This window comes from Melopsittacus undulatus, chromosome 8 (assembly GCF_012275295.1).
Source record: "Melopsittacus undulatus isolate bMelUnd1 chromosome 8, bMelUnd1.mat.Z, whole genome shotgun sequence".
Taxonomy (NCBI): domain Eukaryota; kingdom Metazoa; phylum Chordata; class Aves; order Psittaciformes; family Psittaculidae; genus Melopsittacus; species Melopsittacus undulatus.
The window spans coordinates 21,327,041-21,354,678 of record NC_047534.1 but is presented as its reverse complement, the minus strand read 5'-3'; the positions used below and the strand labels follow the sequence as shown (position 1 = coordinate 21,354,678).

General features: G+C 36.6%; 1 protein-coding gene across 2 annotated transcripts in view; it reads left to right on the top strand.

The window, feature by feature from the left end:
- Positions 1-27,638, top strand: part of SPON1 (spondin 1) — a 198,945-nt gene that overhangs the window by 60,610 nt on the left and 110,697 nt on the right. For both annotated transcript variants that reach the window (XM_034065554.1, XM_005150611.4), the window contains exons 4-6: positions 1,971-2,044; positions 2,708-2,830; positions 7,140-7,288. In XM_034065554.1, coding sequence (XP_033921445.1) covers positions 1,971-2,044; positions 2,708-2,830; positions 7,140-7,288 — 346 coding nt within the window. The remainder of the gene's footprint in view (positions 1-1,970; positions 2,045-2,707; positions 2,831-7,139; positions 7,289-27,638) is intronic.

The following is a 27,638-nucleotide window of genomic DNA, read 5'->3' as shown; positions in this document are numbered from 1 at the left end:
CAGCACTACCATGGATGGGAGCGAGCTGTAGTTTGTGCACCCTTTCAGGTTTGATCTAACTTTCAGAGGTTTACAAAACCCATGTATTCTCCCAGGTGCTTTACAATGTGAAACAAAGGATTCCATCTGCTCCTACTCTAGCTTTGTACCTTGTCAAAGAAAGCACAGTAATATTGCATCTTAATTTTGGTAACTTTATGGAGTGGGACAATTCCCAAGTTCCCAGTGAGTTTTCTAAAATCCTGGAAAGGATTTTGTTGGGTATAGACTCTGGGCTGGATGTAGCTCTGGTCTGGCCATGCTCATCATCCTCTGTATTTGTTGGTAGGGGTGGCAGGTGCATGTGCCCCAGCTAAAACCCCAACCAAAGCCTTGGCCAAATCCCACCACATCTTCCCTTGAGACAGGCTCCAGGGAAAACTCCCCCATGTGCAGCTCTTGTCCTGTCCATCCAGTGGTGCTGGCAGTGCAGGGGCAGGAAGCGGGCCCTGAGCTCATAGGATATGTGACCATAGCTGCTCACAGGTGAGACTGGCCCAGGGTGTGAAGGAGCCCCTGGGGCAGCCATTCTGAGCTGCTGCTCCTGAGGGCAGAGCTCCTGCAGCCGGGGGCTCTCCCTATGGCTGGGAGCTGGTCGAGGGGAGAGCCCTCCCTGTGAAGGTGGGGGATGGCACACGTTGGGTCACTGGACATCAGCTGTGAGAGCAGCAGGGTAGTGGCAAGGCCATGTGACACCCCACATGACATTTTTTTTTCTCACTTCAGCTAGAATGAGTGAGGGGTAATTCAAGTTATCACAAGATAAATATTTGACTGTAAAGTTAAGCTAAGACAAGAATCTGGCCCTTGCCATGTAGAGTTTTAAAAAGGAGTGCTGGTACAACATGTTGCTGGAAGAATGTGCTCCCTCACTGATAAGCACAGAATGCCAGCTCCTGAAGAAGGTTCTCAGAAAAATCTGTCCAAAGAATGTCTTTGACTTTAACAAAATTCTGTTTTCTTATAGAAAGAAGATAGAAGTTTATATGCAAATTAAATTTTTATAGTTAAAAAGTAGTCAAAGAAGCCAGTTAAGTTTGCTTAGTTCTGGAAGGGGTCACCTGAGCCATTTGAACCTATTTTCCAATTGATTATTGGTTTTGATATTTACCATATGGTGGTTACATGATCATAATCATTAAGGAGAACTTGGGTTCAGTGCTTTGCTGACTTGAAGATCTTTGATGCATAATTCAGTTTATGTTCTCTTAGGTGGGAGGCTAAAAATCAGCCAAATTTCATCTGTACCATTCCAGCTATGAAAAATAAACCTGCATGGATTTCCCTAGATCGTTTTCAGGTTCAGCCTCCTTCCCCTCCCCCCACTGAGGCTCACAGACTCACATTTTGTTTGAACTATAAATTATTCTGTGTTTAATTACTTGAAAGTGGCTTGTCTTCTGGAACCTTTGAATTGCTTGTAAATACCTTAGCTTATGCTGCCTCTTTTTCTGTGTTACGTGATATTTGTGCTGAATTGCTGTCATATATCAAAAGCACTTGTCCCTTCACAATGCCGTGTAATTTTCTACAAAGAGCTGCTTGCTTTAGCTGTACTATTGTTTCTGAAATTGAATACAGTCTTAGTATTTCCATATAAAATTTGATGGAAATATTGCATATTCAGTTGACTGTCATGTATTTCAAGAGCAGAGAGCCTCAGCCTATGATTGTGATCACTTCTTCGAAGGTAATAACATTCCAAGGTTCTGAAAATGTGATGAAATTCAAATGCAGTTTGAATTAAAAATATCCTATCTGTAGTCCTGTATGTATATGTATTGTCAGAAGATGGAAATACGTCTAGGTCTTAGCAGTCCAGTTCTGTCCTTTTGCTATTTTATCATGCATTTTCTCCTTCCTTTAAGGAATAAATGTATTTAAAGCTTTTTTTTTCTTTCTTTCTTTCTTTTTTCTCTCTCTCCTTATAGGGCCAGTATTGTGCAGAAGCGCATAATTTATTTTCAAGATGAGGGTTCTCTCACCAAAAAAATTTGTGAACAAGGTAGGGTAAAGTAAAACATCTTTCTGATCTCCTTGTTGTGTTCTACATATTTCTCTTAACTCATTATTTCCAACTAAAATTTTTAGACCTTGAGCAGTCCAGGTTCTAATTTGGGATCTTCTGTTAAATTATGTTCTTCCTTATCACATATACTGCTCCTCCTACAGTTTTCGTTGTCTGCCCCTAAGTGTGATACTTGCAACTTTTTGTCTGGTCTTCCTATGAAGCCCATTTGTTTCCAGGGCACTTCGTTTATTGGATCCTGGGCTATTCCATCCTTTCCTAAACCTAGGAATTGCAGTTGGTTATTGCTTTGGAAATAAATTTGTGTTATTTATGTGCTTTGGCCATCCATAAAATTAAATCCTAATGTGTTTTGAGCAACTGAGGATTTTTCCATATCAAATAAGAACTAGAAACAAATCTGTTTCAAATCTAGGATGACTGGACTAGTGATGCTTTCTTATTAAAAAATGTAGATTTCAATTATTACATCCACTTATTTATAAGATCCAGGTATTTCAGGGTTCAAGTTTAAGCTAGTGTAGCCCAATTTAAAAACAAAAGAAAAAGATGATGTGTTGGAATCACATTTATTTCCTGTAGCATTTATTATGTCAACATTGCAGTCAATTTTCAATGGGTATGTTGCTGCTTTTTCAGACTCAGCCTCAGAAGGTGTAACTGACAAACCAATTTTAGATTGTTGTGCCTGTGGAACAGCCAAATACAGGCTAACTTTTTATGGAAACTGGTCAGAAAAGACACATCCCAAAGATTTTCCACGTGAGTATTATTCTTTTGCTATTGTTGTACCATATAGGGACTGTGAAGATGGTTGAAGCCTGTTGTATGACACATTACTTATTTACCGCTGAGCAGTGCAAATTATGACATATATGGAATATATAAATATAAAACATTCAGTATTAAAAAATCTGTGGATCTTTCTGTGAATGCTATCTGTTAAATTCTATTGATTTGTCTGATATTTTGAATGGAGGTATGTATGAGATCACAATTTTAAGATTTATTTGTGGTGGAAAAGTTACTTTTTTGGCTTATAATCTACAGTTAGGAAATAAGATTTTGAGGAAAAGGCCATCATGAATGGACAGCACACTGACATTTTGATACTACAACCATCCCACTCTAGCCAGTATGTTTTCCTTTCAAAGTCTTTTAGAAAGATATTAGTTAGTTTTGGTGAGCCCTGAATCTTGCTTCCCAAGGACACTAATTAGATGTATAAACCTTAATAATATTTTCTTTGCCTTTATTGGTTTAATAGAGAGATAAAATACAGAATCTGAGCTTTGCCTGTCTGTTTTTTTTTTAATTTTCTGAACTACAGGATCAGTATTCTTGTTGCAGTAACCCAAGTAACTGTAAAGAGCTAAAGTTACAAAAATGTGTAGTATGCATTTGTTCCTTCATTACTGACTCCACAATCTGTGGTAATAAGGGTTAGGAAACAATCTGAGAACATGAGTCTCATTTTACTGGTCTTCAAAGTTTGTTCTGTTGTCTGTGGCTGATACTTATTACATAGACTTCATATGTCAATTATAATTCAAATACAGTTTTTGTGTTAGTCATCTCAGGGTCTTAACAGCTTAAGAAGTATTGCTTATGTTGAGTCTCATAATTTTAAGTCGAATGCAGCATTGTTCAAATCTTATTTGTCAGCATAATATGTGGGAGATGAATAAGCAAAACCAATAATTGCAGGAATGCCCTTTTAGGTCTCTGCATTATTTGTATATCTGCTGAGTGCAGCATTATCTGCAGTATTTGCATAGATTCAGCTGGTGGCTAGAAATAGTGTATGAGAAAATGATTGAAAACTATGAAATTACTATGACTTAATGATGTAATATTGGGTTAAATGGCCTTTTCTTTTAAAACTAAGTCAGTAAGCACATAAAGAGTACGGGTGCATGAATGAAAGTAAGCAAGTTGTGACAGTTTGCCACAATATTGGACCCTGTAGACTGTCTCTCCCCACTGAGAAAGTAGTGAATAATATTAATGTTAAAAAAAAGGCCAAGTTAAAAGTCTGTAATACTAACAGGTTTAAGCCCAGTAAGAACAGCTGATAGGATTTTATGTTGAAATTTCTGAAAGTCATGAAAAAGATCTCATCCAGATCTAAGGATGTTAATAATGAAAACTAGTCATTGACATTATTCTTTATTTTCATGTAATTACTCCACAAGCTAAACATTTGAAATATTATTCATGATGGACTGTGGTAAATCACTAATTATTTGCCAACGCATCACATAAGAATTTCTGCTCTCTATATATCAGTATGGGTGAAATAGAAAGCAGATCATTATGCTTTGCACCTTTTATTTATCTTCTGATTTGCTTTAAAAATCCCCGAATAATAGGTACTCCATTGCTTAGCTTTTCTCCAAAGAACTGCTTTTGCCAAATGAAGTATTTTCTTTTGCTATTACACAGAAATATTCCTGCAAGATACAGCACAACCCCTTTAATTCTGGGAAACTATTCTGAGGTTCCTCAATGATTTCACATTTATTATACTATTGCAATTAAAATACCTCTGTTCCATTAAATTTAAAAGACTTTTTCAGTGTTATCAGATGTATCTATGAAACATTGCTTAAAATGAAACTGCTGCAACACAATTTTGTTCTGAGTGCGCCAACTGAATGGAGAGAGATATACCACAGCTGTAGAAAGGGTTCAAAAGCTAACTCTTGAAACAATTTTGCTCTGCAGAGCCAGTAACTTCAGGGAGAGGTGTTTGGTGGAAGAGACTGGGCTCTGATTGCAAAAAAAGTTCAAATTTTCTTCTCCTGTTCAAGATAGGGAGAGAAGGTTTGGAGCACATGGAACAATTCATTATCATTTTACTGAAGACTTAAAGGCACTCTGGTCCCTCTCTGTAGTGCTGCATTTTAATTTTGCAAGGATTGTGTGGAGCCTTCCCCCCTTTCAGTAAGCTCAAATATCACTCTTTCAGGGAAAGCTGCTGTCTATGACTTGTGAGATCATAAGAACTGTGTGCTAGGAAGAAAGAATGGGCAAAACTGGTGGTCCCATCACTGAACCTGAATGACAGTATCTCTCTCTGTTTTGACAAGGTGCCAGTGTATATTTAAGGAACTACTAGGTCTTAGATTAAGAAACCATCTTTTGACACTGTTGACTCCTAAGCTGTTACCTGTGGGGGAGTGAAGGTTTAGTTGTTTTTAGTATGATTTTGGTTTTTGCCCTCTATATGGGGCTCAAGTACAGCTTAGCTTTAATTGATTATGGAAACATCAAGCCTGTAAAAACATCAGAGCTCAGTAAGTGTGCTTTGGTACAAATTTAGCATTAAGAAAATAATAGAGGCTCTTCTGTGTTGCTAGGCCATCTCCCTTATCTATCTATTCTGCTTGCTATGCTTTTTTAGCTTTCTTTTTTCCCTTACTGTTGGTTTTCATTTTTTATTTCTAATCTATTTTCTGTGGTTAGGTTCCTGAATCGGACCTTTATCTATTCAATTCTCTACACTGTCTTTTTCAATTTCATTGTCCCACCTTTCGCTTCTTAAATTTGCATTCCTCTTATTTACTTCATTATTCATTTTTCATTCATTTATTCTAGTTTTCAGCTGGTTTTGCTGCTACTCTCTACATTTTGCATTGCAAAGAAAAATGTTAAATGTTATCTCACTCCATCATTCTGTCTCATTCATCTCCTACAGTCTTTGCATTGTTACCAGACTGTCTGCTTATATGAGCAGTTAATTTTCTCATCCTTTTCCTTTAAGCATTCTTTTTCCCAGTATCTTTGCAGAGTTATTTGACACTTAAGTGAGTTCAATTTTATTTCCAGCACTGTGGGACTTGTGTGACTCCTTATTTCTGCTTGACTCTCTTTTCAATTCAATCAGACTTCTATAAGATTTTTCTCTTTAAATCTTGACAATTTATTCTTTTTCTGTTCAGCAAAACAAGAAACAAACCAGGAATCCTTTGCCTAGCTTTACAACTCTTACACTGAGAAATTTGAACAAGCAAACTCAGTGAATATAGATGCACCAAAGTTCACTTCTTTGCTCTCTTCCTAAATTAATGAGCACCTCTACTAATCGAAACAACTTGCTGTTAACCTTTGAGTGACCACTGAAGTCTTCCCTTGCAAGTTCTATCTCTCAAAATATTTTACATGGAAAGTTCAAATTACTTAAACTTCCTGAATTGAAGTCTTTGGTGGAGAAAAAAATGTTTGGTAGGCTGCTTTGTTAGTTGGAATACAGACTTTCTCACCACTGATGTCTGTGTTGTTATATCCAATAATTACTGACACTTTATGCTGTATTTCTTGTCATGGTTTAAAACCCCACCTCAGTCTCCCGCAGTACCACACACCCCTCTTTCCTCCCACCTCCCCACTCCCGGAGGGATGGGGAGGAGAACCGGAGGAATATAACTCCCATGGATTGAGATTAAAACCAATCCAGCAATTAAGGTGTAACACAAATCACTACTGCTACCACTAATAAATCAATAATAGAGGAAATAAACAAGGAGAGAGAATACGATACCACCCGCCGAAACAAACCCAACCCGGAAGAGATCTAACCCCCCCCCCCCCCCGGCCAACTTCCAGTTACCTCCCCGAGCAGGACGTGCTGTGGTATGGAATACCTCCCTGACTAGTCCAGGCCAGGTGCTCTATCTCTCCCTCCTCCCAGCCTCCCCTCCTCCCTGGCAGAGCATGAGCTCAGAAAAGGCCTTGTACAAAACCAAACATTTGAGCAGTAACTCAAAACGTACGTGCCACCAGCAACTGCTCCCAGTCCGAAAGTCAAAAGCACAGCACTGCACCAGCTACCAAGAAGGAGAAAAAATGACTGCTACTGCTGAACCCATGACATTCTGTATTTCATTTTCTTGTTCTTATTGCTCTAAAGATATGGTGTATTGATGTAGTGGGAGCTGGCAGCATGCAAAAACTTGGTGCTGGTGAAGACTGGGCACTTCAAAACTTGCACTTTGGTAACAAATTAGGGATTGTGCTTTGAAGTTGTTTGGATTATTAATTTTATTTTATTCCCTTCCCTCCCCAATAGGACGCACCAACCACTGGTCTGCTATCATTGGTAGTTCTCACTCGAAAAACTACATCCTTTGGGAGTATGGAGGATATGCTAGTGAAGGTGTCAAACAAGTTGCAGAGTTGGGATCCCCGGTTAAGATGGAAGAAGAAATTCGACAACAAGTAGGTGTAATTTAGTGCATACTTTAAAACAATGCATCCTGCCCTGGCCTGAAAATGATTTGTCATTGACAAGGTCTGTAAATGTCATTTTGCCAGTTTATTTTCGGCTAAGCAGATTAGGAGAGCTTCCTTTCTTTCTAGGCTCTTTCCTACTCTGGCAGAAGTTTTTGTTTGTGAAAGGACAAGTAAGTTGCAGTATTCTGAACTTAGAAATATCTGTGTTTCATGTAAGACATAAATCAGAGATAGAAAGTAAAATTCATCTTTCTGGGCTTAATTATGGAGGCACTTATAATTTGTTAAAGGAAGACCTTGAAGACTGCTAGCAGTATTCCTTATTCCTTTTTAAAGTGGCAATTTTCCCTTTATAGTATATAATAGCATTTAGATTTGGGGTTTTTTTGTGGTTTTTTTTTTTTTTTTTGCTGGTATGCACCTTATTTGCAATTTTCTGCAGATTCATTCATGATAGAAATGCTCTTACAGAAAAGTGAGGTGATTTTTGTTGCAAGCAGGAGAGCTTTACACAACTGTACTAATAAAAATTGATGAATCAGAATTAATGCTTGAAGGGTAGAAGAGAATTTACAATTTATCGTCGTACAGGGGATTGATTCAGCTGAACAGGAATCAATCTTTCAAATAGTTTATAGAGGATTTTCATTTTGTTACGTGAAGTAACGTGCAACAAAGTAAGATCTACCAGAACATGGTGATGATTATTATTAGGATGTCTACCTCCATGAAGTTTAAGAACTCACTAGAGACCAACCTCAGTTGTAAGACAGAAAGGATGTAAATATTATTACATATAATAGAGCTATATATATGATTTTATGTATATGTATGTGTGTGGGTAAGTGCATATATAATATATAGTTATCATTACTTCACATGGGAGAGAAAGTAGAAGGTGCTCCCAGCAGTATATCACCTTGTACGATCAGGACAGAAGGGAAAATGAGTTTGGTAAGGAGTTAAAAGCAGAAAAGTTGAAGACAGGTTTGGTTTAATGCAGTCTCTGTTTGAGTCTGCTTTCCTGACTTCCCTCCAGTCTGATAAAGTGATACAAGAAAAATTAAATAAAAACAGTTTATAACATAATAGATTACAGGGGATATGTAGGGGAATATGAAAGGGAAAAGCAGTGAGAAACTGGGGGGGGGGGGGGGGGAGGGGAGGATATGATGAGTAGGACATTACTCTTTTTCTCATAATAAACCTTGGTGTACCGGGGGAAAGAAAGTAGGCCTTGATCATACATAACGTGCCTTTGCAACTTTACAGAGAAATGTTTGGATTTTATCCTGGCAATCCTATATAAACCCAGATGGGTGAAAATTCTAGTATTCTATATACTAAATGTGATTTGTCATTTTTTGCTGCTTGCTTGGCAAATTAAGATTTTCTCATAACAGGTCCATATGAAATAAAGAAACTCAGTTTAATTAGTATCTTTGTACTAAAAGAGATAATTTCTTTTCAGTCTTCATAAATATCTTATAAATAAGGGTTTGGAACATCTGAATTGCTACTATACAAAGATTAGGTCTGCTCCAGAAGTAGCAGGGGCATAGGGAGAGTATGGGATGAAATACAAGCAGAGGTGCAGTTATGAAAGGTGATACTGAGCGTTGGTGGAAGAGGCAGTGAATGAAGAGAATCTGGTAAAGAGTAAGTATGATGACTCTCTGCTTTCCAGATTCTGAGTTCTTTCTCATTATGTTCCCTGTATTTGCAAAAAGGAGGTGTATTTATAAGTTCAATTCAAATCAGAGATGATTCTGACTTTTAAAGTACATTAAATAGCTAACTAGCTACAGTTTCAGGGGCTGTTGAAATTGGAGCTGAAATGATTGCGTCAGACCTGCAATAATTCCACTGATTCTCCCGGTTCAGTCTAATCCAAGCAGTGACCAAGTGCTGTAACTGGATTTTACCTAGAACAAGATGGTGCATAGAAAAATGTTATGCATTTTTATCTAGTTTGTTTTATTTTTACTTTCATTTTAACATGCCTTAATGCTGTGCTAATATTTTTGAGAGAAACTGAGGTAAAGTCCTAGAATGAAGACAGCAGAACTACTAACGCCAGGAGCTAATTTGCCAACATTTAATTCAGGCTTCCAATATCCCTGCCAATCTTGAAATCTGATAGCATTGTTTCCTCCCCCACACTTCTCAGTCTATCTCAGAATCCTTTTGCCCATTTCCCATTTTTTCTTTTACCTTTATTTCCCTTATCTGTTGTCACCACAGCCTTCTGCTGTGGGGTGGTGGGAGGATGCAATTTGTTAAAAACACTCTTCCAAGGTGCCTTTGAGGTTTTTAAAGACAAAAGAAAGACAATTTCTGTTCTTAATTCTGGTACCTGGACCCAGACACCTGTGCAGTGGGATGAGGCTGGGGCTGTAGCCCTTGGCTGCAGCATGCTCCCAGTGGTTAGTGTACTGCTCGAAAGGCCAGACTTGATTTGGATATCTGCTGTGTGTCTGCTGTGTTTTGAAGGCAGTTTCTTAGAGGAATACATAAGTGCATATTTACGTAACCAATATCTGAGTCTGTGTTATCTAAGCTTTTATTAAGGAAAAAAAAGTAATGTTTTTCATTAATTATTACTAAAAATTATGAAAAAAAAGAAAAAAGGGTTTCTTTAAGCAGAGTTTTCTTAAGAAGCGTTCTAACAATTATGTCATTAACTAAAGATTCTCAAGCGTGAACATTTCTGCTCTCTGTTTGACAGACTGCTGAATCATCATCAGTTTTTCCTCTTGACTGAGCACCTTCAAGTGCTCTGATGTGTGTTGTTACTGTAAAGAGCCTCTGCCTTGTTTTTGCATGAATGGCCCTGGGTACTGTAAACTTCCTTTGTAGTCTGTTTGTCTGGGAGAACTTAAAGGAACTAATCAGTCTTTTTGTTAAACTTTCCTTGGCAGCCTAAAGGAAAGCCACAGCAATGACAGTTTTAGTAAAACAAACTCTCAAGTGGTTGATGTATGCAATAGGATAATTCATGCGTTATACTTCAGGGGTTAAAAATGAACAAACAGAGGATGGAAAAGGAATTTGTGAGCACAAGAATGTTCACTGACCTCATATAACTCTGAAATGTATTCACTCTTTCACTCTGTTTTCAGAAAATCTGATTTCTTCAGAACCTGATATTTGATAAACTTCCTGAACAGAATCAAATAAAGAATTTGAAAGGGGAATTCTGCAATCATATTGTGACTGCTCTGTTTAAATAAACAAACAAGTGGTCAAAACATGAACCAGAAAGAATAAAGCATAGTGCTGAATGTGATATCCTGGGTAGAGGAAATGAGATTAAAATAGAGACACAGTCGTTCCTCTTTGATTTAAATGTCTTGAACATTAAATGAACTCATTTGGTTTTGCCTAATTATTTTAGGATAAATATTATGTTATTTTGCCACCATTTTTTGAAAAAAAAAAGCAAAACATGATAAGTAATATTCTGTACCTTGCTGCTATCTCCAGAAAATGCAGTATGTACTCTTTGTTTATTCCTATGGACACGTAGATGCCATTCTTACAAGTTTGGTTTAATGCTCTTTGAAATGTCAGTAAGTGGGATGACTTTTTCTATTGTCATTAGTGACCTCAGATTAGAGCTGACTAACCCTCCAGCCCTTTCAGAAGAGCAAGTTCTGCTTTCGAGAAAGATGCTAGTAAATTTTTTGACACCTGATAATTTAAGTTGCATGCATTAGTTGAAGATGAAACCTGAAATATCTGAACGTTCTACAGAATAATATTGCTATGACTCTATCCAGACATTTATTTTTAAAAAATAATTCTGGTTTGGATTTATTTAATTTATTTATTTATTTAAATGGAGCCATGTAATTAAAAGATGAAAAGAGATTGAAAAAGAAAAAAAAGTAATTTTGTTGTAGGTTTTATACTGTTTAATTGATTGACCCACTCCTTCCATTCCTCTCCTGATAAATATAACTTCAGTATTTCAATCAAATAGTGAATGTTCCATTATTTGTTTTGTAACAGAGCAAGATGTTGTTTCATAGAAAAATGGGGTCATCAGGTTTTTATGACTGAAGCTGGTAAATCACCTGACTTACAAAATAAAATCTGCAGTGTATTGATTACTTTTTTGTCACGGTGCTAGGCAAATTATTATCCCGTTTTCAGAGGCACCAGCCTCTCTGTTCAGAAGACAGGAACGCTTGGGAATGCTTATGGTGTAGCCATAAAGTCAAATATAAAAAGCATAGTCACTATTCTTGCAAATAGCCCAAAACCCCTTTAGGTTTCTGTGCAAAGCCCATAGAAATTTTCATTAGAATTTGGACTTGGTCTAACAGTGAAATAGTAAAACACTGTCCAAGCACGCTTTCTGCTTTTGATACAGTCTGACAGCATATTTTTAATGCGGTGTTTAATCTAATTCTGGATTGATCAAGGTGCTTGACTTTAAATTTGTACCTGGAATTTGCTTGCTCAGATTCTTCTATTGCTCTGTGCATGAACCTCTACTGTGAATTATGGTACTTTTAATGGCTTTTGCAAGTGTCAAGTGGTAGATTTTTCCATCCTTTCCTTTTGGAAGGTTTACCTTATATAATAATTTAAAATCTCTTGTTAATCAAGTTTTGAAATGCCTGTTTATTGTGCTAAATTTCATAAAGTATTCTTGCCAAAAAGAAATGGATGTCTATTTATGTCATAAAAGGGAGGGTTCTCTGTTTACCTATCAGTAAATAACTCATACAACAGGGTTCAGAACAACTCTCCTAGGGTGCCTTCCGTCTTTTAATAAACTTCTGTTGGAAACTGTAATTAGGATGTTTCGCAGTTTGTGTTGCTGTCTTCAAACAAACCAACCCAATTCTTACCAGTTGCCTTCTTTTTTCTTAGTACTTGGTGATAATAAAGATACGCCTCTCTAGTAAGAAAGCTGATTTTGAATGCTGTGCTATTTTGCTCTCTGTGGCCATACGATTAATTGCTGTGAGCATGATAACACTTCAGGCCAAAATACTTCTGCAAAACAGTGGCTTGGTTATGATTACTAGAAAAACTCTAAGAACTTGCCAACAGAGTTTAAGTTGACAAGCAGGTATTCTTTATTGCAGCACTGGGAGACACGGGGGATAGCTTATCCAAGCGTCTCGCTCATCAAACATACGTATTCATTACATTACATTCATATTCATAATGCTACTTATACGTGACCTCTAGAAAATTCCTCCCACATGCACACAATAATGTGGTAGTGGTCTTTTGGACCCCTGGTGTATGTTTCTTCATCATCTTCCTCTTCATCACTTTGTCCTTTGGCTGAACTTTGGAGTTGGCCAGCCTTGTCTGTTTGCCAGGTTCTTAGCTGGTTCTAACTGGTTTCCTTAAACATTAACTGAAGAGTTCTCTGCCTTACCATTGTTAAGAGAGTCCACCTGGGGTCCAGGTCACTTAGTTACAAACGAAAGGTTCATTCTGTATATAATGATCTATCCTTCATTCTGTTTTTCTTGTTCTTTCCCCATCTCAGTTAACATTGCTTTTTCAAGTTTTATCAAGTCGCTTCTTACCAGGTTTAGTAAAAGGAACAGGAAAATGCTTTAAAATTACTGGAAACTCATTCTTTGACAGTAGAGCTGTAAAATCTTGGTGAAACATCCTGGTTACTGTTGCTTATTTGGATTTGTGGTATGTTTTTAGTGCACTTGTATTTGTTATGTGCAGAGCTAGGCCAGGCATTTTGTTGTCAGAGAGAAATGAAGGTCATTTCTGCTGTTACAGACCTGTGAAAATCAGAGAATTTTTGCCCTTGTGATCTACAAGCTGTTAAACCACTGGAGTTCTGTGGTGAGTAGGTATTCGCCTTGCAAGAAACACCACTTGCAATTTGTGTGCTATAAGGTGCACTCATGCCATAGAGGAAGAGGATGGATCTTTGCCATTGTTGTATCACAAATTTTGTCTCAATATACTGTGTGGGTTTGTAATGTTACATTGCAGAACATTTCTTCATCTATTTAAAATTAGAAAATACTTTTGATAATTGTCAGTACTGAGCAGTCTCCTGTTAGGTGTTGTTTCCTTAAGAAATTATCTCATGTTGACTTGTGCACACTGCATGCAAATGAAACTCCGATCTTGCCTAATGAATTCCAGAGGTTTCACACCTGCAACTTGTTCGGGAGTCTTTAAAGTTTTGTCCTCTGAATAATTACTCAGTTTTCAGTATAAGACAATTTGTGAAACCAATCAAGTTTAGGTTTTAACAGTTAGTTTCCTTTTCATTTACCTTAATTTGCCTTGCTGCTTATTTTGTTTCAGTTATCACAGACCATCTATTTCTAATATGAAATAGGGAAAAATACTTTTCAGTAAAATCCAATAATCTGGTTCTCTTTGAAAAAAAAAAACAACCTTAAAAAAGAATTGTTTTTGCAAAAGACAGGGTTTAACTCAAAGACTAGTCTTTTCTCAGTGACTCCTGATGATAAATCCTGCAGAAATTCTTGCCCCTTTTTAATGTCTGTAAGAGCTGGAGGAGCCCATCAAAGCTTATAAAGATATTCTCTGCATCTCTGATACCTGGGTACCAGTAAAGCAATGGCAGAGGAGGGAAATAGTTGCTTCTGGTAGGTACATTCCTTTGGACAGTATGCAGTATTTTTTGTTCTCCAGTACACAGACATAAAAGCCACTAGGAAATGTTGTTTGATCAAGACAATATGATTGGATTGCTAGACGTTATTTGCTGATTTTAAAGGCTTTTAAAATATCCTGCCTTTTCATTTCCTGCAGCTAGATTTTATCATATGGTTCTGCTGTCACAAAATTATTACTATCCTGTAGCAGATTCATCCCGTGGAAAGATGCAACGGAATGAATTTCAGATTATTTTCTTTCAGCCTACTAGTTGCAGTATTTTAAAAACATGAACATTTCCAATTAATTAATTCTTCTTGCATGAATAGGCTGAGGGACAAACTCTATCTGACAGCAGTAGTTCAGCACTCCTAACACCAGACTTCAGTCAAAAGAATCAGTCTTATTACTTTACTCAAATTGCTGTTTGAATGGCAGATCTAAATTCTAACAAGAAACAACAGATGCATTTAAGGAGTGACTCTAAGGCACTCGGGAACTGTCTTACAGCAGCACAAGCAGAACATTAAGTAGCACAAACTGTAAATGAGCTAACACCACTAATGCCAAATTGCTTGTCAGGCATGAAGAGCAGATACTTAGGCTCCTCCTACTCTGGGTGACATTGCCTAAACTCCTCTTGACTTTAGCAAAGTCTGTTTCTTCAGGGTCCAGAGTACCCCTCAAAATTAAACTAGGAAGAGCTGACTTCTCCCTGAATACTTTCACCTGCAGTGGCTTAACCTGAGGTTAAACTGCAGTGGATACATAGCTGGTGGCATTTAGCTGCCTATCAAGGAGGTCCTGCAAATGCTAAAGAAGTGCCTGAAGTCTCATTAGCAGCATTTGTCAGGAACCATGGGATTATCCATTGTTTTCTTTCTTGATGCATTGTAAAAAAATGTTCAAAGGAACAGCATGATGTAACAGCTGAAGCTGAAGAGTCTTACTAGCTCATTTGACTTGCAAATGCTTAATTATTCAGATAAATTTTCAACTTACACTAAGGAAGAAAACCCACAGTGCCAAGTTCATCATCCTAAAAGCATTAGCTTTTTAGGGGTTTGTTTGTTTGTTTGTTTAGGAATCTCAGTTCAGAACTCTGTTACTGTGATTATATCGAATGCTTATTTCAACATAAATTCCAGCAGAACACTCAACAAAATACCACGTACAAATATCATGCGTATTTACAAAGTACAGATGCAAATATATCAGTGTTACTTGCCTGGTGTCATTTTCCAAGACAGCTCCTCACAGTTGAATATCTAGATCAGATATTGATTTCAAAATGTCTTATGGCATTTAGTGTGCAATGAATAAACATACTCGGGTATCATGTTACATATGTATTAATATGTAATGAAACAACTGGTCCAACAGGGAGGATAGTCATCAGTCATTATTTAAACTTTTAACTGGTTTCTTAGACTGCTTTTTCAGTCTGAATTTGAAAGGACTATTGTTTTGTAGTTTATGTCAGAGAAAAACAGAAGCAGAGCTACTTATTTTTAGTGAGGGGAAGGTCAATGCTGTTGACTAGTATTTAGCTCAGGAAAGACCTACATACTTGCAGATTGTACATTTCTTTGAAGTTCTCCAGTCAAACATTGACATGAAATAAAACATGAATTAATTTAGGAACTGTAACATATGCTGCAACCTGAAACAGATTTAAGAGTTAACATATGGCTCAGATGGTGATATCTGTTATCGTCATTAATTGTTGGTTACAAACTCCCTGGATTCCTTTTTTAAAAGATATCACTGGGGTCTCTGTCAGTCAGCTATCTCCTTAAACATGACTCAACTCATTTGTCGTATTCTGGCTTCAGTCAGTGATAGAATATTGATATTATTCTATAGAAAATTCATTTTCCAATAACAAATTGGGAATTTGAGTGAGATAGTAACCTGCAGGACAACATGTAAGTTGATGCTTTGCCACAATAAACACTGAGAACATCAAATGCTTATTTTCTTCTTTATGAGTGAAAAGAGGCCAGCACTGTACCTGAAGTGGTCTGTGAGGTGCTTAGACACTGTATACCTTACCTATATAGCGAGTCATTTAATTAGGACAAGTCCATTTATCCCTTTTACAAAATTTTGTTTTATACTCTATGAGTCAATCTTGGGAAAGATAAAAAAAGAAGAGCTGACTGGATAAATTGTTTGCAGAAATTGAATGCATCTTAAAATCATAATCTGGTCCATATTCTCCATAAATTGGTAATACTAATTTAGATGTTGAGGATGCAGTGATTTTTGCCTCTCTCCCTTTCTTTTATAACTGACTTTTTGAATACATTCAATATTTTTAGTAAATTCAATACTTTAAAAGTATCTTATTTAAGAATAAATATCAACATAGGAAACAGAACACTTTAAAGTAGTCTCTATTTGTAAATTCCATTCAAATATGGAAAATAGAGTTTTTATGCATATTTTGTTCTAGACTAAAAGTACACTATACTACATAATTCATAAAGTTATGTTGATATGAAAACCAGATAAATTCTTTAGATTAGTTGCTGATTTGAGGATTGGTTATTGAGTATCTGGCACACAGATGTACCTACAAACAAGGATTAAATAAGTGTGAGTACATTTGTGCTATATGACATTCTAATTTGTGTGATATGAGATGGAATTTATTGCTTCTATTTAGATATAAATTCCTATATTTGTTGAGAGTAGAATGATAAATGATTTCTTGATGACTATCGTTTTGAGCATACATAAATCAAAACTGCAACTTTCCATTTCAAATATGCTTATTACTCTATTAACTGTACCTACTTTATTTCATTTTGAAAGAAGATTCGTACTTTGAGGGTAAGGGGAATGAAGAGGTGGGAAATGGACAGTTGCTGTTTTGCCCACAGAGGAAAAAGTTTATTGGTTTGGGGTTTTTTTTGGTTCATTATTTTTTTATCTGTAATGGATTTAATCTTCAGTTGTTTTGTAGTCAGAGAGGTTGTCGTCTACAAAATGATGGTTTATCATTTATATTCAAGTTGCTAAGAGGGAGAAGCTGTGCTTTGGGGCTGTGCAGAATGTTGAAGACAAATCCTTGTAACATAAGCAACGTAGATTCTAGCTAAAATTTTGTAAATATACCTAGTCCCACATGAATCTAAGACTGATTAATATCTACAGACTCTTTCCAGTTGGCATTTTCTTGTTTCTTACATACATGCTCCAAACCACCAAAGTGCAACATTTGCTTCTAGTGTTCTTCCAAAATAATTAGGTCAGTTCAAACACTCAGCTGAATCATCTCTGTTGTTCCATCCTCACAGCTTCATTTCCTCAGAACAATTTTTAGAACACAGTTTGTTACATGTATGATTTTTTGCTTTCATTCTTCTTACAGCTGAGAATGGGCTTCTAAAAGCAGTTTTCCATAACTGCATTTCTTCTGCTGAAAAAATAGTGTGGCTATTGCATTTAAAATAAAAACCAAATGCACAAATAGGTCTTCATTAGTTTTAAAACAATATATATACAGAGGAATGTATGTGTACAAAAATGTATATAATACACAGCCATGAAGAGCAGAGTTCTCTTTCTTACAAGATGTGTGCATTTCCCCAATCTTTAGATTAAAAAAATAATCCATATGTTCCTAAAAATAATTTGCAGTCAAGGTCTGTTGCTAACTTTTCATTTTTCTTTGGCTAAAAGAAGTGACAATACTACAAATAAATGGAATCTCTTGGTTATTTGAACTTTATGACAAGACTCTGTGCTGTAACACTCATGAAACAGATTGTGTTGATGGCAAATTAAAAATGCATGATTTCTTTTTAAGTATAGGAATTTGAATCCCACACAGAGACCTTCTTAGAAGCATAGTTGCAGAAGCTTTTTCTTTTCATTTTGCAAATGGAAATGCAATTTTTCTGTATCCCATATAAATTGACTTTGATAATCACCCTGTGAAATTAAGGTTTAAAAATTTGGTGTGTCATTAGTCATATAAAAATGTTTCATTTGAGTTCTACAAGCAAAGAAATACAGTAGACACCTGTTCGAAAATACAAAAGCTGCCAGTAAATTATCTGTTAGCTGCCACTTTGGACATTCATAGAATCATAGAATAGTTAGGATTGGAAAGGACCTGAAGATCATCTAGTTCCAACCCCCTGCCATGGGCAGGGGATTTTCCCCCCCACCATTTATTTTATTTTTTTTTTCTTTCTCTTCTCTTCCCACCCGCCCAAAAGAAGACTGAGCAGAAATAGTGCCCATGTGCCTCTCTGCTGTATATGTTCTCTCTCCCTCTCTTTTGCTCTGTCCTTTTCATATGTGTTCATGGACAAAGTGGGGAAAAAAGGCTCAGGAAAGAACAGACATCCCTTCAGTACTTTACCCACGGTAGTGTTAAATCCTAGAATATAATCTAACAGTATTCGTTTAAGAATCTTTAACTAATTTAATTTGCATAAGTTGCAATGTAGAAGACACTAGGTTTCCCTGTGTCAATACCTAATGTGTGTTTGCTGGTCTGTTGTCACTGTCAGCCCTGTGCTCCCAAGGCTTTAGATAGCACGTTCTTAAAACATAGCTTCAGACGCACTACTTTTGCTGTCAGTAGCAGTGGTATTGCCCCAAAACTGTGTGTGATGTTCAGAATGATTTTGATCAGATACAAACAATGCAGTAAGTTCAGAAAAATCAAGAACTGAGTTTTTTTTGTGTCTTTTTGATAGATTACATTTTTACAGATTACTGCTTCAATTTTGTATGTGTGCACATAAATGTAGGAGAGTATATTCAGTTTGTTCTGAACTTAACATCAGCTTAGCAATGTTAAGAACATAAAAAGCAGGTTACTCCTTGTTTATTCATATAATATCAATGATATTAATGTTTCTTAATTCAGTCAGAAACTTGCCTATGTGAAAGTCGGTACATCTTTGCACATTTGGGAATCATTTTCCTGGGGCAGCTTTTGGATGTAAGGAATGGTTTGAGTTTAACAGGACAATAGTTATGCCGCATTAACTCCCCAGGCAGAAACTGTTGTTCTGGAGGGGTAGCTTGCTTGCACTTTAGCTTCGTGATGTTTCAACACACTAAAAGACAGCAAAGAAAGGAAGAAAACAGCACAAACCAATTGTAGCACAGAGTAACGGTCCTCATAGGTGATCTGTTCTACAGTAGCTTCTTGGGCTTTTGTAGACAAATTCGAAGTTACAAGGACATGTGTATTAGAAGATAAGAATCCAGAGTGCCCTGTCCTGAGATTTACTGAGTAAAGACATCTTTCCTGGAAATTACAGCATATAGTGTCAATGCTCATTAGATTCAATCGAAAGGCCCATTACTTTAATGGGACTTGAATCAGTCCTTCAAGTCTTCACAGCTGGGGTCCCTTTTGGTTGTAGTCACAGTTATTTCATTAGGAAAATTCTGCAGACTTTCTTGTAAGGGTCAGTATGTGGGTTTGGGGCGTACAGATGTTTTGGGGTGTGTCATCTCATGTCACCTCACAGGATAGAGGTCTAAATCAAAATCAAAAATATTTGAAGAGAAAAAAACTTTCTAATATAAAATTCAGATCTGTTTTTCAGAGTGAAATTCCAGGGGAATTTTATGTGGGATATATAGTGTGTTTGTAGTTAAGCAGCAGCAGAGTTTATTTATATGTCTGCCTTTACTTTTCTTGATCCTTTGACCAAAAATTAGCTTCTGTTTTGTTTGTGGAATCACATTTTTACTTTTGCAATACCTTCAGAAGTGCCTCTGTCTCAGCACTTCTGCAACAATATTAAGGAAAGTAGATGGAAAAAGTCATTTTCACTAAACAAAATAAGGGGAAAGCCTACTGTGTTCCATACATACATAGTTGTTTTAAAGGCTTCCCTTTTCAGAAGTTAATTACCTGATTGCAGCATTACTGAAGAGCTGCAAAGAACGTATCTGTAATGAACAGAATCTGGATAGATTTTTAATGCATCTCTTAGCTCTCCCTGTGTGCTAGGAGTGCTTATGAAGATCTTCATTTGCAATAGATTGCTGTTACTTTTTTTAAAGTACTTTCCCACTCTCCATAATTGATGTATTAGTATGTCCCTTAAGCATATTTTCTTGTTCATCTGTACTCCATTAAGATTAAACAGAATGGTCATTAGATCATAAAGAAATAAAATATTCACTTCTCTACTTACTGAAAAAAAAAGCTGCTATTATCTGTCAAATATAAAGATTAACTTTGCCTTCAGGTACATTTTTAATGGCCTTTTAAATATAGCCCTGAACCACTATAACACACAGTAACTGATGAAGAACTTTGTTCATCAGGGGAACTATATCTTAATTAGGTGTCAGCCTCAGAATTTTTTACTCGGCTTATGCTCTTAGCTGTGAAAGACTTTTATCCATGGTCATCTGAATTCATGACACAGTTGCTGCACAGGTTAAAATCAGGGAGCCTGTTCGTACTTTATTACTTGCTATAGACCTTTTAATAGGTTTTAATTAAAAAGTCAAATATCATATTCTATATATATTTCTTGTTCAAATAACAGTGGAGAATATGAGTTTGTAAAGGTATGAAATTATCTGATTTTCAGTGTGCAAACGTAAATTGCATTTGTAAAGAGGTGTTCAATCATGTAACAAAACCAAAATCTTATTCTTAGAAATGTGGGTTTGAAGAATGGTGTTTGTTTCCCTTAATCATTCTAGTCCCTTGTTACTTTTCTCCACTGCTCTTTTCTTCTAAGAGGAAAAAGATCATGTGTCAAATGGTGAAAGTAGTTTTCATGTGGCATCAGGTAACACAGAGGACACTTCTATTTTATGACTGAGTACTAAGATATATAAAACACATATATCAGCATATATGATATATGCAGCAGCATAACTGCAAAGCTGTTCTTGCCAGTAATGGTCATGTTTATTGACAATGTTTATCCAAACGTAAATTTTGCAAAAGAAATTTGCTATTAATGACTGATCACTTTTATCAGGAGCATTTACAGTCAGATTTATTTTATTGATTGCATCATTATTAATGCTGCCATGGCTCCAAAGTCACAGTGTTCATGGTATCAACATTTGGTAGTTTTGGTTGTTATTGACCGTGAGATCTCTCCATTGGCTCTTGGTTCTGGGCCATTGTTTGGACTATCCTGACATTACTAAAGTAATATGAGATTTGGGTAGCAGTCATAATTGTAATTAAAAGCTTTGGGATATTCTACCTTATGTTTTTTTGTATTAGGGTTTGGGTTTTTTTTAATTATCTTGTTAATTTCCATGATACTTAAGATCTTTGAAGGGAAAAGCCCTTTTCCTGGGAATTCTTGTGAATTGGCATTATATGCCATTATTTATTTGGAGGCTGTCTTGGGCACAGCAGTCATGAAATGATAGAGTTTTTGATTCTTGATGAAGTAAGAAGGGTGTCATCAGAACTCCTGTCTTCTAGAGGACAGCTTTTGACTTGACAGAGTTTCCTGGGAGACTGTCCTGAAGAGCAGAAGGGTCCAGGAAGGCTGAACATTCTTCAGGAAGGACATCTTAAAGGCACAGAAGCAGGCCATCCTGCGTGCTGAAAGACAAGCCGGTAGTGAAGACAGCTGGCCTGGGTGAATGGAGAGCTTTGGCTGGAACTCAGGAAAAAAAGAAGAGTTTATGACCTTCGGAAGAAGGGGAAGGCAAATCCGGAGAACTGCAAAGATGTTGTGAGGTTAAACAGAGAGAAAATTTGAAGGGCTAAAGCCCAACTAAAACTTCATCTGACTACTGTCATAAAAGACTAATAAATAAAGGTTTCTATCAATACATTATCAACAAAAGGAGGGTTAAGGAGGATCCCCATCCTTGATTGGATTTTGTCAAACTAGACTTTAATAAAGCCTTTGACAGTGTTTCTCACAGCATTCCCCTGGAGACACTGCCTGCTTGTGGCTTGGACTGGTGTAGACTTCACTGGGTAAAAAAACGGCTGGATGGCAGAGCTGGGAGAGGTGGTGAACGGTGTTAATCAATTTGGAATGGGTTACCCAAGGAAGTAGTTGAGTCACCATCCATGGAGGTACTTAAAAGATGTGTATATGTGGCACTTGGCACATGGTTTAGTGATAAATTTGTCAGTACTGAACTTGATCTTAAAGGTCTTTTCCAACCTAAATGGTTCTATTACTCTATTTACAGAAATTAGTAAAATGACATTTCATCCAGTTTAACACAACTAGTTTTTAGTACAGAGTTCATGGAGAGATCAAAGAAAATTGTTATTTTGGTTTTAGAAAGTGAAATCATAGTCAGCACATGTTGAAGATGCCTTATTGTAATACCACGTACACATTTGGTTAGTCAGATTAAGGCTTTCAGTTTTTAAGTCAGAAACATAACATTTAAGGTAACGATTCTTTGGCATCAAAGCCACCACTTTCTTTCAGTAGTGGTTTAGTTTTGTTAGCTGCAGATACCTTCCTGAGTGCCCCCAAATCTCCAGGACTGATGCAGCTACCCATACTAGCAGTTCAGCTCAGGAGCTGATTTGATCTTAGTACTGCTGCCTTCTCCCAGTCTGGGAGAGGAAGGTGCTCTTTTCTACTTGACTTGGTGTTTTGACACATCTTTCTGAAGTCTGCTGTGCCTTGTCATTTGATTGGTAATACAGCCTCTGTGATGCTTATAGGAAGTGTTATTTCTTCTCTTTATTGGTTTTCCTTGGATGAAAACATTCTTACTGACATTTCCCTCACTCATTATGTAAAGCAGGTAATTAGCTGATTACTTGTGCTTCAATTAGCAGCATGACTGGATATGTGTCACTCTCAACAAAGTTTTAGAATAATCTTCAGAAGAGGGCAACTTATTCAGAAGTGGCTCTTCCAGTGTCACCTTCTCAGTATCCCAGTATCTCACCCTCACCAGTATCCCAGAAGCCCCCTTCTCACTCTCTGCTGAACTCCTTGTGTGGGTCCCACTATCAGTGACTGGATCTTCTTTTTATGGAAATGGACAACTACACTTACCTGACCAAAGCCTGTCCCTGTCTCCCTGCTTCCCCTCCTAATCAGGGACTCAGATAGATCTGCTTGATTTCCTCAGTGGGGCTTCACTAGAGACATGGGCTGGAATTAAATTAACAATAAATACTCAAGATAATTTGATCCTCACTTATCTGTAAATATGTTCTGTCAACCTCTACACAGTGCAGTAACAGTGTCATTTCTTATGTATGTGCTGTGCAAAGTAGAGGAAATGTGTTCTTTGCATGTTCAGTCTTGCCTTTTCAGCTCATCTTCCTTTCTAATCTTTCTGGACTGCACTGAAAAGCATTATGGTAAACATGTATCAGCTTTTCCTGAAAGGATTTTCCAGGCTTCTCTTAAAGAGCACCCATGTTTCAATCTCTCCCAGATTGTATGCCAACATTTGGTCAGTTCTTCTGCACTTAGTTTTAACACTTTCCAGAATTTATTAAGTATATAATTTTTTCTTTAAATAGCAGTTGCAATTAAGTGAAGGAATTCAGTTGCAGGCTGTTTATTCATCCATAATATTACATGAGAAAATTTTTCATCCTTTTTTTTTCCTTTGCAAGATATAAAAAACAAGATTGTAAGTCCCTTGTCATATTTATTTCTGACCTCACATCTTTTTAACATCTGTTTCAAGAAGACTAGGCTTTGTTTCAACTCCAATATTGTTTTGGCCAGTGTGTGCTGTAAAACAACACTGTGAAGTATTGTTAAATTTACAAATAAATGTAATGAATTCCTATATGGTCCTAATATGTTTCGACTGCCCAGATGTTAACTAAAGCCCCTAAACTTTCCCATGTGCTGGTGACTTTAAACAAAAATAGCAATACGACCACCCCCCCCCCCCAGCAAATAACAGACAAATTAATTGCTCTTCGTATCTATATGCCATAAGTCTGTTATATGTTTGATAAAGCAAGAAAAATATCTTGCTTTCTACAGAAAAAATTAGATCTTTGTTATCCTGTAAAATTTAATTTTTTAGGCAGAAGGGATTGGACCTGTCAAGTTAATACAGTGCTGGCTTTGTTCTTGAAGCACCCACAGTCAGACTTCAACTTAAGAGAAAAATCTTTGGAATAAGAATAATTGAGAAAATCAATAGCTTTCTCACCTGAAAGTTTATAGCAGAAGACCTTTGTGCTTTTCTAAACTTATGTTGCTGGCTTGTAGTAATGTAAATTCTTGTAGAGATGTGAGCTTATTGCTACCTATATTTTTCCTCTTAGACTACCTTGCTACTTTTCCATTAGATGTGGTATAGACTCAGCTTATTTTTAAAGGATTTAGAAGAAAAAGCTAAAAGGACTTAGAAAAATTAAAGGGAAAAGGATTGATGGCCAGTTTGCACTTGAATGAATCACCAGTGTGCTTGTTACTGCTTTTTCCTTGGGAATAGTCACTTATGTCCCCTGAATCTTAGATAACCTTTTGGAGAAAAATAAGCTATCAGTATTCTCTTTTCTTATTATGGTGTTAGGAGAATAAATAGAATGTACCAATTTAGTACATGTTGGTGAAACATATAAAAATGCAGGGGGAAAACTGGCTTATAGGTTTTTTTATCCCTTTTGCTTAACTGATGACACAATTCCTTGATGTCATAATTAAGACAAAAATAGTTTTCCCACAGTGATGTCTAGTAGCATTTTCTATTCACAGAAGGGTTCTTCTAACAGTTTCAGAGCACTTTAAAATATTTAATGAAAGAAAATGCCTAAGACTCAAACAAGTTAGTTTTGTTAGTGTAGAGTGGTTAAGTGCCTTGCATGTGTCCTAAATCAGTGACTAAACTGGGAATTAATTTCTGGGCCAATTTAAGGACACATGTATTTGTAAAGCTTTTCCCTGTTGCTATGTGGAAATTCTTCAAAATGTTCATAAATAAGTATTTTTGTTTTGGTAACTCTCTGTTGTGTGATATCTCTAGACTGAATTTCAAAAGAGGAAGACTGTGTTTCAGTGTAAGACAAAAACTAAGTCACAGGGTCTTTTCTTTAGCCAGTGCCTTTGAACAGTGATTTTGGCTGTGCATGACTTTTAGGGTTGCTTTAAACAAAACTCTTTCATTAAGAGGTGATTCTGACAGAACTATTTTCAAAGCTTAAGTTGCATGGGAACTTGATACTTAAGAGTGAGAATATTAACTCATAAGGTAGTATGGGTAATATAGAATATGTCTCATCACCTTTTTTTGTTAGGGCACAGAAAAGTGGCTAAGGCAGAAAACCAGCAGCCAGAATTCCTTGGCACTGGTAGGTCCACTGCATCTTGCAATAGTGGGCACTTCAATCTGTCTTTTAATATCTGTCACAGACAATCTGTGAATTGACTGTAATGTTAGGCAGAGCATGTATACCATGTGACAGTTAATATTCTATGTGCCTTTGTAAAGCACTTGTAAAATGCTGTGAAGTGCTTCTGATTGTTGTGCTGTTACTCTTATTATCACAACCCCACGCTGGAGAAGGCTGATAGTGAGGGAGAGGTGGAAGAATCATTTGAATATTTCCAAGGTAAGAGAGAAATAATGTAATCTTAATTTGAGGAAAAATAGGAGAATCTGTAGGAATTAATTAGAATCCTTTTAACAGTTTTGCACTTCTGCAAGTGTGGATAAAAGGAATTTGGCCTGTTCTTTATGCAATAGCTAAGACTTGGTGATAGGGCCTTCATTTCACTCAGTTTGTGAAGCATGAGAAAATAAGATGGGTTCCAATCCAAATGGGATAATTCTATTTTCTTCACAGCGTATGAGAAAAGAAAGGCTGCCATATGTTAATAAGATCATCACTTTAATAGCAGCTATTTATCTCAGAATGCTCTCTGGAGGTAAACACAGTGATCACTTTTAAAAGCATGATTCAGCCTGGCTGTTCTCTGAATCCTGTTTTTATTGAGGTGGCTTGGTTCAGCTGATCTATTTAAATGGTGAAGAATGCAGAAGACCATTTTTTCCAGAATGCCTCTTATACTTGTTCTAGCTTGATTTAGGATTCAATAGCAAATGCAAGAAAAAAAGTCTCTAAGCAGAAGGGCTGATCAGGCTGGGTGGAAATACACAGGAAAAAGTGTTCTTCTTTATGCTGCACTGGGGGAAGATGAAGCTGGCAAAAAGTTATTCTGCAAATGGCAAGAAAAATCATAAATTCTCATCAGGAATGACACAGATAGCTGCAATCAGGTTTGCTGCTAGAAATAGTGCTGCTTTGTATATGTGGTAAACTGGTTGCTAAGGAATATGTAGGTTGAAACTTTTCACATTAAAGTATAGACTAATACCTGTGGGAGATTCTTATTAGAAGCTGGTTACACATGAATTAAAATGAATTTAGAGATAAAATGGTCAGAAAAAGGCAATATGCCCAAGCTACAGTGGTCTTACAAGAGCTTAATTCAGCAATCTGTCTCATAAAACCACTGATCACAAACTTTTGTATGGCTTGTTTGCTGGTTCGGTTGCTGGTAGAAAGAAACCTGCTACTTCTGCATCCATGCGTCCAGTTTTGTACTTGTGAGGGTGGATGTTTAATACTCCAGCTTTTGTTTCTTTTCCAATGGGATTTTATACTTTCCCCTAGTGTAACAGAAATGAGCCCATCCTGTTTCATTCTCTTCCTAGTAAAGAATAGAGCCGTTGTTCCTTTTCCTTTTTCTGGGGACTCAGCTTATACAGAGCAAGACCTTAGAGTGAGAATCACTATGCATTGCTGTGAGGATCATGGATGTTTGTATTTGGGTGTTGACTCATGAATACACTTTTGTTGAGTCTAAAGAGCCAAAAAAAGAAGGTACTCTAGGCCTCTCAGTACTAAATGAGAGTTTTTCTCTTCAGGTGTATTTGTAAGAAAATAAGTGATTTAAGAGACATTTTCCCATTAGGAAAACACTTTCACAGTCATGCAGGTTTATAATTGCTTTTCCAAAATTCAGAGAAAGTTTCTAATATGTCCATCAGAACCTTTACCCAGTGGCAGTCCAGGTAATCTTAGGCACATTTGCACAAATTATACCTATATATTTTGTAAACAAGACAGAAAACCTTTCAATGACTTGGTCATCCATTCGTAGATTACTTCCATACATATTTATTCCTTAATATCCTCCTTCTTCATGTCTTGCTCTAGAAGTTGGAACTGTTGAAATTTTCTCGTCTGAAATAAAAACAGTATTAAAAAAAATCCCTTGTCCTTAATTGGCTACTTATCATAGGCACTTCCTTTAAGTTTTCACATTTACTTGACTTGAGTTACTGAGTTTAATAATGGTCAAGAAGCAAGTATAGACATTAAAAAAAAAAAAGGATTGGTTACCACTGAGAAGAAATATATTGATTTAATTAAATTTCTGTCGTGTGCCCTAGAAAGAAATGTCAAATTAAAGCCATTTATATTGGTTAGATGTTTCAGATCTGACACAAATGAAGTCTTTATTAATTCCTAGATTCTTAATTGTTTTATCTGCATCACAGCACACCATAGTTCTGATACAGTTCTTCTCTTGCTCCCATTGTGATTACATAGGATGTGGGCACCGTAGAGAGGAATTCAGGCCTGTCTCCTTAATTGCTTAGTTTCTTTTAATGTTCATGTATTACCTGCAGAATTTAATTGATGACCACTGCTACTGCTGTTATTGGAAGCCTAAGCTCGCAATCTCTTTCATCTTATGGCTCATCTTGACAGCTAGGACAT